We start from the raw sequence: 12,938 nt of genomic DNA on the forward strand, positions 1-12,938 counted from the left end.
AATTAAATAATTACCAATCGTTATGATATTTTAATAGAAGACATTCTGGTCAGTTCAACTGTTTGAAATTAAGCAAACAACGCCAGAACAGAACGCGACCAATTTTATTTAATTGCATGAAAACTTTTACATATTTCGTGAGAGCATAATATGGTTTATTTACGCCATGCTAGATCTGTTGAGTCGAGGAGGTCTGTGGGCGCGGCGATTGCGCAACAATAAGGAAAGCGGTGTTTTCTCCGTGCCGTGCCGCACCGCACGGCGTTCACTGCTATGCAACGTTGCGGTAAACACTCCTTCACAACAAAATAAGCTGCTTTCTGTGCGTGGTCGGCGCGGAGGCTATATAACGAGATTCCACGAATAACCAAGGAGTGTTTCACGGTATTTCAGACTGTTTAAGTGTTTCAGTGTTTAAGTGACAGTGAAAGAGTTCTCGATGTAAGATAGCCACGGAGAGTTCGTCATGTGAAGACTTGGCGTGTAATTAGAAGACTTTGATTATGTATAATACCTGGAATGATTTGAAGCGTTAGTTTCTGCGTTGAGATCCATTACGAAGAGAGGACTAGTGCATGTCACAGTGAATTATTAAGTGTGCGTAAATCGGCGATAGCGCTGTAATTGAGTGTAATTAAGAGAGACTGTATAACCGAAGTGCCAATAAACCCAATCATCCGAACTAGAACCCGTCATTTAGTCGCGCGTACCATCCTGCAAGAGACAATATGTTGAGTACCTTCTGATGATGGTCTCGTAACACCGAAACATATTATGGTGTTTATGTAATTGAATCAAATTGGCTACACTCTATGGTGGTGTTGTTTCATGATGTTTCTACTGTATTTGTTTTCCCTACCTACTGCGCACCCAACCCCATACACAATGGGTGCCGGGGCTTCTTCTATGGGAGTAAAGCGGCAGGGGCGTGAAGCTAATCATTCATCTAAATCTAATGCTAACGTTAATGATGGAGCTACACCTCCAGTCCCTCATACGTCTTCATGCCGTTGTGCTTAATTAATTAGGCTCAGGGATAACTTTACCTCAATTATCTGATTTCAAGTTTGTAGTTTAATGGCGTCATTCAGAGTTAAAATTAATTCTCCCTGTTTGATATCAACTCATTTTAGACTTTTTTTTTTTAATTTAAAAGACATGTTTGCCTTCCCTTGGTGGGCCGCAACTGCCCCTTTGGAAAACAATTTCACGCCGTTATAACTTACCGTTAAGACTTGGTTTCGCTTCTTGTTCTAACATCGCAGTTAAATAAGCACTCCATCTCTTGTCTCTCTATATCAGTCTTCGTCGTTTCTGATTACTTTAACCTCCAAAATCCAATAACAAACACAGCGTAGCCTAAATAACTGGACCACGATACCAAAGAGCTCTGATCTTCAGACAACGAAGCCATGCTCTGGAACGTATTCATCTTCCGTTAAGGAGAAGTGTAAGGACACGAACCAGATTGGTTTAGATTAATAAAAGTGTTGAACATTATTTTGTAAATAGACTAACTGTAATCATTTTTAGATGTTTTAACAAATCGATATACATCTTAGCATTAGTTAAAAGATACAAGAAAAAATAAACAAACTCCGTGGCTTTAATCCGCAAGCAAACTATACCCACCGATCGTCCGCTGCTTGTCGGCGAAGTTAGTGCCAACTTTAATGGATAGAGGGTGTCGCGTCGTCAGCGCAACGAATCCCCACGGCCGTTAATCTGGGTTTTCTAGACCGGAGCCGCTATTTCCTTGAAATAGCTCCTCAGTTATCTTCACGAGGCTGAGTGGACCCCGTTCCAGACCAACTATTTCTCAGAACATGTGTTAGCGCCGGGACTAGAACACGGACCTCTGGATCTGTAGGCAGGAATTATGACCACTAGACCACAGAGGCTGTCCATTAGTTAAAAGATATAATATTTATATTTAAGACACTGTAATAGTAGTTTCGATACGTGTTCATATTAGCCTTCTGAAGACGATCGTTTTGTCCGAAACATGTAAAGGATGAAAATTTAAAAACTTAACTCTTATGAATCAGACTGGACGGTGGTTAAAAATCTTATATAATTCTCCTTCACCTCAGTATCTCTGGATAAATTCAACCAAATTACAGGTGGCACTCAAAATATGCAACACATTTTCCTTTGGGTTAATATTACGTACTTACGTAATGTTAAAGTGTGTTCAAACTTACGTGTATATTACATCTACGGCTAGGCTAACCACAAGTCCCTGCTTTTTGTTTGTTTTTTGGGGGGTGGGTATCTTTTCCCCCGCTGATGATTAACAACTGAAGAATTGTCCAGATTTCAACTTTGAATCATCGTTGACTTTAACAAAACTTGGTCTCTGAGGGAAACATTTTCTCTGAAAAAGCCTGTTATCGACAGTGATTCATTGCCGTCGGCGAGAACAGAAACAAATGAAACACGCGCGTCCGCTTATTTTTACAGCGCTTTCGATATCTTAAGATTACACTAACAAAAACCGAAAGCGCACAGTCTCACATACACGTGTGCACAAATGCAGTAACAAGCACGCAGTCTGGTGCAACCCTGTCTGGAGGCGGGTTCGAATACTTCCAACGTAACCCTGCGAGTGGCAGGCGGCGACGAAAAGAGAACCAAGTGCCTAGGGGTATAACTGAGCCACCCTGTTCCTGGGGGATATAAATACGAATGAGTCCCACGGTATCGTTCGGTATAGTTCGCTTGCGGACTACAGGCCACGGAGTTTTTTTTGTACTCAAAAAGAGTCCACAAATGAGTCCACTACCCTCCTTAACACCCTCTTTCTTTGATATAACACTTAATGTTATCCCTCTACATCCAAATATTTCCCCTTCAGGTCTGCCAAATAAAATTTCGCATTGCAATTCATTAGTCAGTACCGGCGACTCCAGGATTATCTTTCAAGGGGGACATCCAGTTTTATAAGCCGGGGTGGGGGGAACCAGAAATTTGCTTACGCACTTACGTGTAACCGTTTAGGAATATTCTTGCTGATGGGCCGTAAGCACTTATTCAACATAGCCAAATATTTTTACTTTTACTTTTTATTATTAAATTAGAGAAGCCAGGGTAGCGCATTCGGTATAGCTACGGGCTGGAAAAACGACTGGTCAGAGTTCGAGTCCCTGTAGAGGCAAGATTTTTCATTTCTCCACGTCGTCCAGATCGGATTTGAGACTCATCCTGTATCCTAATCAATGGGTACTGGGGTTCTTTCCCTGGGGTTAAAACGGCCTGGACGTGTAGCTGACGACTCACCTCCATCTAGTGCCGAGGTCAAGAATACGTGGATCTGTACAGCTACTCCCCCACAAGTCTTCATGACATAGTGCTGAATTAGTTAAACAAAGACACAACTTTATGGGGGCACCCGGTAGCGGAGTTGGTTGAGCCACTGTGCTGCAAGCCGTAATGTCGCGGGTTCGATTCCCGTTGACGTTATTGGATTTTTCAATTGACCTATTCCTTCCAGCCGCACTATGGCCCTGTGGTAGTCCGCGTCATAGCTCAAGCGGTTAGTCGCTGGCTTCCCACCGCGGCGGCCCGGGTTCGATCTCGGGGTCTGGTCAAGTGGGATTTGTGGTGGACAAAGTAGCGCTGGGGCAGGTTTTCTCCGAGTACTTCGGTTTTCCCTGCCAAACTTCATTCCACCAATTGCTCCACAATCACCCTCACCTATCGCCTGGGNTGTGACGTCATAGTGGTCAGACTGCTGTTAGCAAGACGTATTACTTTTTGTTCATGCAACACGCGCATGACAGCTGTTGTTGCAACGTTTTGCTAGGATCCGAAGTTCTCACGGCGATGGTCTTCAGGGATACAGCGTTGAAAGTGAACCAACGTTTCGGAGGAACATGTAGTCTTCATTTTAGAATAAGCCGTGAAAGCATCCATGCCATCTGCTTTCACGCTGGTATCTTGTTCGGCTTATTCGACCCTGAAAATGGAGGCGATATGTTCCTCCGAAACTTCAGTTGAATTTTAACGGACTACACGGCGTTATTTTCCAAAAGATAGTACTCTTCACTAAAGAAGGAAACCACTAGAAATACGTGTACATATGCATCGGAGTATATTACAATGGATCTAGTGTTGAGATCAAGAATGGTGGAGCTATACCTTCACTCCCCCATACGTTTTCATGGCGTGGTGTTTAATGAAGCACAGGAACAACATTACCTGTCTTACTTTTGTCTTATCTTGAAGACAGAAGATGAAACGATGTGGACTGGATTCAGCTGGCTCAGAAATGTGACCAGTGGCGGGCTCTTCTGAACAATATGTTGGGAATTTCTTGAGAAGCTGAGCAACTCTTAGCTTCTCAGCAAGGACTCGGGTCCATGGAGTTACAGTACAATCTTAGTAATCCCGAGATGCATGGGACTGTTATGCCAGCGTTAGGCAACCAGTTTTAGCCTCATGTGCATTGGAACGGAAGTGATGGTCAACAGGATGGCTGACCGGAAACGGGATGAGATCAGACTAGTGTGTGTGTCGCATCCGTCAGCCAGCCCTTCCAGAGTGCGCTTTGTAAGAGACATACGCACAAATCAAGGGGAAAGTTTTGATATGAAGGAACGAACACCCAATGGAAATAGACGATTTCAGGGTGGTTCCTCGCGTGGGTAGCACTCGCGCGTCCCATGAAGACTTATCATAAAATATAGTAGCGCCGGGAATCGAATCCGGACCTCTGGATCTGTAGCCAGGAACTCTAACCACTAGACCAGGGGTCTCCAAACTTTTCGAAACGCGGGCCACATTAGGTAATTCAGCACTTTCAACGGGCCGGATAAAATGAGAAATTAATAACTCTATGTATATGAGTTTTATTGAAAGCACAGAATTTCATAAACTAAATACAAAGTACGTGAGAATAAATTATCGTATATTAACGGCAACAGACAGTAGCAGCAAATGCTCATATTTTCATCACAAATTATCGAGGTTCTAACCCAACACCTGCCTGGAGGGACTGAAGAAACCACAGAGAGCATCATTCAGGATTGGAGTTTCCAAGCCAAGATTCGAACCCCGTAACACCCGAACTCTGCCTCTAAACCATTCTGCACACTTAAGCCCTAATAACACTTCATCATTTGCATAATTTATAACCTCTCATGGCGGGAAAATACGTGAATGATAAATTCGAAACGATCGATTTTGAGACACCGAGTAAGATGGCTCAATCGGTAACGCTTCTGACTTTATTTTCGGCAGGTGACAAGGCCGCAACACAGACTATCCTAATTGGCGTTCCGTGCGTTTCATATAACCTGCTGTTGGTCACTACCGCATCCATATACATTCTGAAGGGTCCTGACGATGGTGTATAACGGCCAGAATTACTGGATTTTTGGACTTTGTCCATCGTCTGGTATTCTAAACAACACAACGCTTCGGAAACTGGATTTGTTTCCGTCCTCAGGTGAGTAGATGGGAGACACATACTCTGTTGGGTCCCTTAGAAATAGCTAACCTCAATCATTGGAAACCCCCTGTCGGTATATCTATGGCTCTACATCCCTTTGTATGGAGCTTGGTCACAATGGGTACGACTCCTGGGACTGGGGTTGAGCCTGCCCCAAAGCCGCTACTTGCACACACAGGACAGCATAAACAATGTGTATTCGCAACAGAGCGGAGAGTACAGCCCAGGTATTTAGAAGTGACAGTCCAGGAAAAGCTGCGCAGTGGATGGGCAGGTCCATTCGTGAAAGTTGAGGGGTGTTGTGATTAGTCATTCGTTTGTATTCAGTGCGAGCAGAGGTCTCAAGTTCAGTTAAAAGCAGTCTTCCTTGTACAGTCAAGTTAAATAGTTTTGACTCTAGGAGTCTTATTTGAGTGTATTATTCTCTATTTACTGTGTTAACATTTTATTTAATTGTTTATTTGTATTTGTACATTTTTTCTATCTCCTTTAACATGACACCTACACGAAGTAAATTGAGTGGAAAAGTGTTGCATTCCCAATCAAGAGAAATTGATAGTAATGTAATATAAAAATATGAAAGAGGCTGGGCCAACAATACAGTGAAAAACATAGGAGTGGAAGTAGCAAATGCAACAGGTGTATCGGAAAGTAGTGTCAGAAAAATAATAAGAGAAACAAAAAATATCGAATCTGGGGCTTCCACTTCCTTTTCGACACCCCATAAAGAAACTTTGTAAGATGAGACACCGACCAAACAATTAACAAAATAATACTACACCTATACCACGGGCCTCCAAGCAGTTTACTATATGTATACAAGTCTAGAATATACTAGAATATCTCCGCTGGAACATAACAACATGATTGCAACAAAATTACTTCATAATATGCAATATCACATGAAGAGTTTGTAAGCATATTTTATGCCATAACTTTCATTTTATAATTCATTGTATTTTATAATGTAATAGTTACCAAGTATCCAGCTTCACCATCGCAATTTCAGTTCAGTAGTGTGTGTATATGGTAATCATGTGTTTGCCTGACGATGGCTTTAAAAGCCGAAACATGTAGCTAAGGTAATTTTAACCTTGACCATTGTGTTGTTGTGTTACGACGGACTCCAGTAAAGAATTGTACAAAATAAACGCACACAGATATCCATGCCGAACGTGGGATTCGAACCCACGACCCAGCGTTCGAACGGGCGAAGATAGTTCATGCCTTAGGCCGCGCGGCCACTGTCATCCACATCAGTATAACTACAGGTATATTAATATCTAACACCAGACTGTCGGAGATAACAGGAAAATACTATCACGTGATATGTGACTATAGACAGTATTTTGATTGGTGAGTAGATTTACAGACCACTTATACACATTACTCGGAGCTACAGGTAATTACAACGCCACCGCTAATCTGCACATTTCACAAATCACCACAGCACCCGAGAAGCCTTTCCCTTCCTGCTGCCTTCACCAGCTGTTCCCTAGCAACGGCTTCTAACAGTGGAGATTTTTCAGCTTCACGCGCACATGCCCTCTCATCACAGACTCCCGTACAGAACTTACCTGGTCAGAGTCGAAATAACATTGCGACTGACGGTCAGTCAGTCAGCAAGGGGGCTCATGACCAGATATTTATTACTGTTTGACAGTTACGGTCTTGTTTTTGTGGGGCGCCTTCTCTGTCGAGAGCGCAGGTCTGTTTTTTGTATATGCTGCTGGTCCTTGCCAGCGCAGTCTTCTCCGGTACGAGTCCCATGGGACTCGCGACCATATTTTACTGTCTCAGGTTTGAGACTTCCCACTTCGTCGCCTCCTGGGACTCGCAGGGTCACGGTGGTCGCGGTACAAGGGCCAAGAAGGCCCACCCCTTATACATTCATTCACGGTGGAGGTATTCAACCCCACCTCCACAAGGGTTTGACCTGGACGCCCAAACTGTCTTCAACATAATTCCTCGGCACGGACCACGTAGAAACACCCCGTTCCAACAGCACTTCTATTGTTGCGCGTCGATTCGTTGCTGCGGGAATGTGTTTACCGAGCCGTTGCCTAGAAACGTCTCTAGTATATTCGCCTCCTTCGCGGTCTTCGCTAAATAACGTCTCTACACTCTACAATATTCAGTAAAAACTGTGATAACACAACGGCAGAACTGAAATTAAGATAGGAAGGGAGGTTAACATTTCTACGCAACAAACCTAGCTAACAATCTCAATGAGGGACTTCCAGAGAAATCGACATTAGTCCAACATGCCTACGAAGAGGGTCATAAGGTAGGCTGGGATGGGGGCTAGGATTTTGGAAATTGAAAGTAACAGCAAGCATTGGAAATACAAGCGACCGCCGCTTGTCGGCGAAGTTAGTGCCAACTTTAGCGCATAGAGGGTGTCGCGTGGTCAGCGCAACGAATCCCCACGGCCGTTAATCTCGGTTTTCTAGCCCGGAGCCGATATTTCCTTGAAATAGCTCCTCAGTTATCCTCATGAGGCTGAGTGGACCCCGTTCCAGACCCACTACTTTACAGAATATCTGGTAACGCCGGGAATCGAACCAGGACCTCTGGATCTGTAGGCAGGACCTCTGACCACTAGACCACAGAGACGGTCCGATGCGCTGTAACTAAGTCTGTTATAACCTATACACATTCTGCAGCACGTGTGTCAGTGGGTTCAAATTCCAACTATTCTTAACACTCAGATAATATTACAACCGGTTTGCACCATATCACATGCGACTGTGGCACTGATTAGTCATTCTCTAAATCTTTTATCTTATCCGACGTCAGTAAAGCACTTAAAATAAATATCGCAATAATTATATTCTTTATCTTTCGCGTATAGCGTAGTATTTTCTCGTACAGATGGAGAATCCATTGTTTCATTGGTGATCCACAGTGAAAGAAATGAAGTAATAAAAATCTTATGATTACTGTCTTTTGGGATATGATATCGTGTAGTTCGGTTGACAGATGCCGACAGGAGAACCTACTGCCTGTACCTTGAAGGGTAGAAAAACTTCTATCATGAACATAGAGGCAATTGACCCCTCCTAAACATTTATACGCTAGCATTGGAGGTTGCTGGTTCTTCTGAAACGTTGATACCAGTACGAAACTACACGGTGTCGCATCCCATTAGACAATTTAAAGTCAATGTAAAGAAACGAGATGCATAACGCTGTGTCTGTTTTATTTTCACAACGTCCGTCACTCTTCTACGGTTCACTCATTTCCATCTACAGCCAGCATCGGGAGAGCAAATCATCCGCAGCGTGAACTCAACCATTGACCTCCATCTATACCCGGGTCAGGCAAAGAATGTACATATGTAGTTGGAATTTGAACCTGCTGCCTGCCCCCTCATTCTACGTACACGTCCCCTCTATCAATGCATAAATAGCAATAAAGGTCAATCTGTCCCTGTAATAAATAGTTAAGGGGAGTGAAGGTACAGGTCCACCTTTTTTGACGTCGACACTAGATGGAAGTCAGTGGTCAGCTTCACGCTCCTGACCCTTTATCCCCGTCGAAACAGCATCCGGTACCCATTGGATAGGAGGTTGAGTGGGCCCCAGAGCCGGTCTAGACGCTTTGCACTGGTGGGAATCGAACCGGGCGGTCCAGTCCGCCTCTATACCGACTGAGCTATCCCGATTCCTGCATAGAAATAGAATAGCAATTTGCTGGAGTGGGGGAAGTCATGCGTAGGGGAAGTGGTTATTAGGAATGACGGCTAATTTGAGTTTATTGTTTCGCCTACCTAAATACAGTAACAAAGTTATGAAAGTCAGAAGCAGTATCACCACTCACCACCTCTACGTCTTCATGCACAGAGGTTACTCTATTTTAATAATATCAAGAGTTAAATCAAGTTCTTCATCTTTCAAGAAACATTTGATCACTTCGTCATCATGACGAAAGCATCTCCCACATTTAAAAATAGACTGAAAATCCTGCTTCCAACTGTGAACTTTATGCGTCTCTGTTAACTCCTCAATACCATCGTCAGCCCGCAGTTTGTATCTACACTTAAATCTCAAGTCCGTGTTACTGGTTACTACATGTTGAACTGCACTGTACCACTTATTTCCCTGCACACATTGGTAGTTTAGAAATATTTCCCTCATTGTAAACCACACAGCGGCTCTAGTTCCGGTTCCGCACGAAATTGAATTCCCTTCGATCACAAACTCTCTGTGAACTTTCTTGATATGAGATTTGAAATTCTTTGGTATCCCTTCCCAGGAACAATTTATGCCTGGAATATTGTTAACGGGACATTGATATGAAGCGAAGGCACACCCTATCTGATGCTTCTCAATGAATTCCATTGATAAGACGGCATTGCAGCCAACGTGGCGATTTGTACAAGGATATTTTTGAAGTCTGGCAATGTTCTCTAGAGAAACGTTCCTTGTGTCAAGGAATGCTGATCTACAACTGGGGCATTTGTCAATCTTCGATCTGCAGTTACGACAGATATTGTGGCCGTTGGCGCATAATGTGATGGGCGGAGTCATGTACTCCGTGCAGATGGGGCATTCCAGCTCACTGAGGACGCTTTCATTAAAACCTCGAAACAGTTCAGTCATCTCGGAAGGACCTTGTTCTGAAAAGAGGATATTCGAAATGATTAGGCTGCGTAAATATTTATTTTCGGGGGAGGGCGGTATTTTCAAAATCAAATTCAAAATAAATAAAGATAAAATTAACCGTGTGCTTAATTAATTAAGCACTACGCCATGAAGGCATATAGGGGAGTGGAGGTATAGCTCCATCCTTCTTGACCTCGGCAGTGGCTGGAGGTGAGTGGTCAGCTTTACACCTTGGTCACNGAAGCAGGGTGGGCCCCAGAGCCGGTGTACACGCTGTTGAAAAGACATGAAGCTGGCCGCTCAGCTTCATACAGTCTCGAGGTCAACAATGATGGAATTATACCTCCACTCCCACACGTCTTAATGGCGTGATGCTTACTTAATTAAGTACAGCGACTAACTGAAGAACAACTGTGTGAACGTACTTGAACACAGCACTTGAACAGCCGTGTGAACACACCTGAACAGAGCATTTGAACAGCTGTGTGAACACACCTGAAAAGAGTACTTGAACAGGTGTGTGAACACATCTGAACAGAGCACTTGAACAGCCGTGTGAAAATACCTGAACAGGCCTGTGAACATACCTGAACAAAGCACTTGAACAGGCCTGTGAACATACCTGAACAAAGCACTTGAAGAACAGCCGTGTGAACATACCTGAACACAGCACTTGAAGAACAGCCGTGTGAACATACCTGAACACAGCACTTGAAGAACAGCCGTGTGAACATACCTGAACACAGCACTTGAAGAACAGCCGTGTGAACATACCTGAACACAGCACTTGAAGAACAGCCGTGTGAACATACCTGAACACAGCACTTGAAGAACAGCCGTGTGAACATACCTGAACACAGCACTTGAAGAACAGCCGTGTGAACATACCTGAACACAGCACTTGAAGAACAGCCGTGTGAACATACCTGAACACCGCACTTGAAGAACTGGCCTGTGAACATACCTGAACACAGCACTTGAAGAACAGCCGTGTGAACATACCTGAACACAGCACTTGAAGAACAGCCGTGTGAACATACCTGAACACAGCACTTGAAGAACAGCCCTGTGAACATACCTGAACACAGCACTTGAAGAACAGCCGTGTGAACATACCTGAACACAGCACTTGAAGAACAGCCGTGTGAACATACCTGAACACAGCACTTGAAGAACAGCCGTGTGAACATACCTGAACACAGCACTTGAAGAACAGCCGTGTGAACATACCTGAACACAGCACTTGAAGAACAGCCGTGTGAACATACCTGAACACAGCACTTGAAGAACTGGCGTGTGAACATACCTGAACACAGCACTTGAAGAACTGGCGTGTGAACATACCTGAACACAGCACTTGAATAACTGGCGTGTGAACATACCTGAACATAGCACTTGAAGAACAGTCGTGTGAACATACCTGAACAGAGCACTTGAAGAACAGCCGTGTGAACATACCCGAACAGAGCACTTGAAGAACAGGCCTGTGAACATACCTGAACACAGCACTTGAAGAACTGGCCTGTGAACATACCTGAACACCGCACTTGAAGAACTGGCCTGTGAACATACCTGAACACCGCACTTGAAGAACAGCCACAGGAACACACCGAAGCAGGTCACTTGATATGCACCTATACGTATTAATGTTATACGTTAATGAACTAAGAATCGCTGGAGCTTTATCTTGCGCATGGCGCCCACTCAGAATTACACACAGATAAGATGGAGCAAGACGGAATAAAGTCTTTGTTAACGGCTCTCGAGACCTGTACATTGGGCCAGTCACAGTTCAACTTCTCTTAGGCAACAAAGCAGAAAATTGATGGCACATTTTAAAATGCTCAGCTTCTTATGCAGTTTCCTTCTTTGGTGCTGATGTTCATTTACCGTAATTGCGTTGCATAAACATGCAGTTTCTTGTGCTTTTTTCGTGGTCTGGGATGCGAAAATGTAGGAGCAACATAGGGCCTCTGTCTTTACCCTTTAAAAAAGGTGTCATAACTCAAAAGGACAAAATATGAAAACAAACTGTATTGTTTTGCGTTTAGTTTCCTAAACCTTCACCACAAAGAGAAACGTCCACAGTTCACTGAATAAGCAGATTTAATAATTTTTTATTGCTAGTGGGGTGGGACTAAGTCCCTTATACTGCGGCCACTTCTGGCCTATTGTACCAGCCCCAGATGATAGGTGAGGGTGATTGTGAAGCAATTTGTGGAATGAAGATTGGCAGGGGAAACCGAAGTACTCGGAGAAAACCTGTCTCAGCTCCACTTTGTCCACCACAAATCCCACTTGACCACACCCGGGGTCGAACCCGGGCCGCCGCAGTGGGAAGCCCGAGACTAACAGCTTGAGCTATGGCGCGGCCTCGATTTAATAATTACTTCACTTTTAATTAAGGGGTGTACACTTTGTGATGTTTGATTCCGATTAATATTCACGACGTCGCGGTATCTGCATATAAAACATGCGCACAGTGAAGCGAGGTGAGGTCTGAAGCTAGCAGCTCTGTCTGCCCATTGCTGGTCATCCAGGCTGTCGGTCTGTGAATGCAGCACAGCCCTGCGAAGGCATGTGGGAAGTGTGGCAGATTCTTCAACAGACGAGTGTGTCCCTTTCAGGTCCGGAAGGTACAGTTGTGGGGATCAGTACACAAACGGGGACTGTTGAGGATCAAATTTGGGGATTGAAAATTTAAGTCATTACCTAGGTGCCTGGAGACTTGCGAAAAGTGTTTTGCAGTGAAAGAGCAAAGATGACAACACATGGACACGCAATGAGGTTAAGAATGCGATAATCAGCATTCATGCGTAATACCGTATGCAAGACGCTCCGCTAACTAGGCCACTGGAGATGGTCATATGAGTAAATAC

At 44.1% G+C, this 12,938-nt stretch overlaps 1 protein-coding gene across 2 annotated transcripts; it reads right to left on the reverse strand.

Moving 5' to 3' along the window:
- Positions 1-9,191: 9,191 nt before the first annotated feature.
- Positions 9,192-12,239, reverse strand: LOC111866459 (E3 ubiquitin-protein ligase siah-1-like). Of its 2 annotated transcripts, none has more exons than XM_023855433.1 (2): positions 11,632-12,239; positions 9,192-10,073 (listed from the first exon to the last, which is right to left on the reverse strand). In XM_023855433.1, exons 1-2 carry the CDS (start codon positions 11,834-11,836, stop codon positions 9,301-9,303), a joined length of 978 nt encoding a protein of 325 aa, XP_023711201.1. In that variant the 5' UTR covers positions 11,837-12,239; the 3' UTR covers positions 9,192-9,300. The 2 variants fall into 2 exon arrangements, with proteins under 2 accessions (XP_023711201.1, XP_023711202.1); XM_023855434.1 differs by lacking the exon at positions 11,632-12,239 and adding an exon at positions 10,986-11,613.
- Positions 12,240-12,938: the final 699 nt, after the last annotated feature.

The sequence above is a fragment of the Cryptotermes secundus genome, unplaced genomic scaffold (genome assembly GCF_002891405.2).
Source record: "Cryptotermes secundus unplaced genomic scaffold, Csec_1.0 scaffold300, whole genome shotgun sequence".
NCBI classification, from domain to species: Eukaryota; Metazoa; Arthropoda; class Insecta; order Blattodea; family Kalotermitidae; genus Cryptotermes; species Cryptotermes secundus.

Excerpts from the sequence above, each read along its gene's own strand:
- LOC111866459 (XM_023855433.1), bottom strand. The coding sequence starts at position 11,836 with ATGTACAGGTCTCGAGAGCCGTTAACAAAGACTTTATTCCGTCTTGCT. Across the intron at positions 10,074-11,631 it reads TCTTCAAGTGCGGTGTTCAG|AACAAGGTCCTTCCGAGATG; the intron begins GTATGTTCACAG and ends TCCTCTTTTCAG.